This window comes from Helianthus annuus, chromosome 17 (assembly GCF_002127325.2).
Source record: "Helianthus annuus cultivar XRQ/B chromosome 17, HanXRQr2.0-SUNRISE, whole genome shotgun sequence".
In the NCBI taxonomy this organism is placed as follows: domain Eukaryota; kingdom Viridiplantae; phylum Streptophyta; class Magnoliopsida; order Asterales; family Asteraceae; genus Helianthus; species Helianthus annuus.
In genome coordinates, this window is record NC_035449.2 from 101,849,197 (window position 1) to 101,850,849 (window position 1,653).

The 1,653-nt window shown below is 42.2% G+C and overlaps 1 protein-coding gene across 1 annotated transcript; it reads left to right on the forward strand.

The window, feature by feature from the left end:
• Positions 1-622: 622 nt before the first annotated feature.
• Positions 623-1,252, forward strand: LOC110925318 (protein FAR1-RELATED SEQUENCE 5). Its single transcript, XM_022169273.2, has 2 exons — positions 623-910; positions 1,081-1,252. The coding sequence occupies exons 1-2, from the start codon at positions 629-631 to the stop codon at positions 1,237-1,239; spliced, it is 441 nt and encodes a 146-aa protein (XP_022024965.1). The 5' UTR covers positions 623-628; the 3' UTR covers positions 1,240-1,252.
• The last annotated feature ends 401 nt before the right edge of the window (positions 1,253-1,653 follow it).

Below are 1,653 nucleotides of genomic sequence, written 5' to 3' on the forward strand. Positions count from 1 at the left end.
TAGTTGTTATGGATTCTCTTGAGCAATCTGGTTCGCCTAGTGTCGCGCCCCGATATTTCCGCCATCGGTTGGGGTGTGACATTGTACCACTTTGAAGAACATCACAATCATCTGATGGTTCCCTCATATAATAGGGATCTCACAAAAAAAAGGACGGAGACTTGATTTTTCATCTAAAGATTTCAGCCATCGAGTTAGCCTTAACAAGGTTGGACCCTCGGTGGCCCACAAACTCCAAATAAGTTTGAAGGGCGGGCATCACAATGTTAAGGGCATGGCAGAAGATTACAAGAATTTTTTGCGGAGACTTCGCATGTTTATCGGCGACAGGGATGCGCAACTAGTTATCGACAAGATGAAAGACCGAGTCGGCCATTTGCCTAACTACACTTTCAAATATAGCGTGGAGAACGGGGAGCTACGCCACATGTTCTGGGCGGACGGTATTGCTAAGCTCAACTACCAAGCTTTTGGTGATGTTATTGCGTTCGACGCCACATACCAAACAAACAGTTAATTATAATTGCCCATTTATAGTATTTCAGCATTTTATCGCCGCAACATTTTTTTTCTAAATTTTGTAAAAAAATATGTTTTGTTTTTTTAATTTTAGTCAAAAAAATTGAAAATGACCCGTTGCGTATCATACTGGTACAATCTTATTTTCGTCCCCTTTACCGGAGTGGACAACAACAAAAGGTGCGTGACATTTGGAGCGGGGCTTTTGTTCTGCGAGACCATAGAGGCTTACATTTGGTTGCTAAGGTCATTCCGTGAAGCGTACAACAAGCAGCCTACTCTTGTGTTAACTGACCAAGACCCGACTATGAGGCAAGCTGCTAGTGTTGTTTACATGGGGTCCCTTCATCGACTGTGCGTGTGGCACATAATGAAGAAGCTGCCCTCCAAGGTATAATTCTCATCCGAAAACATGACGACTGTCCAAGCATGCATTGTAATTGTTTCCCCCTTGCCTAACTCTTAAATACCTTGCATAAACTCTACGCAGAACATTTACATCAACTTGTTTCGAACGTTTTTTTCATAGACTTGATGCCTTTTTTTATATTCATATCACAGGTGACGTTGAAGACGACACCGAAGTCAGAGCATCAACTTGTGTGGAACATTTACATAAAACTTGAAACATTTGAGCGTAGGTGGGCGAAGCTTTTAGAAAAGTACGGCCTGGAAAATCATGATTGGCTGAGAGACATGTTCAACATCAAGGAGTTTTGAGTTCCAGCATACTTCAGAGAAATCCCGAAGTCATGCCTCCTGAAAACTACCTCCCGCTGCGAGAGTTCTAACGCGGCGTTCAAGGTTAATTATTCCTGGGTGAATACACTAGTCCAGTTTCTGTTGTGTTATGATGCAACTCTCGAATCAAAGAGATACAATCAGAGGGTTGTCGACTTCAAGGATGACGACCGCATACACGAATTGAAAACAGTCTTGAAATAGAGAAGCAATGCGCAATGTTGTATTCCCCCTATCTTCCTCAAGGTCCGTAAGGAGATCTACAAGGGAATGTTGTTCTGTTATATCACAACCGTTGAAGAAGATGATGGCATCAAGATCTACACTGTAACCCACCTGTGACAATTGTGCTTGTGTGATCATTGTACAACTTCGAACAAATTCATTATTAAT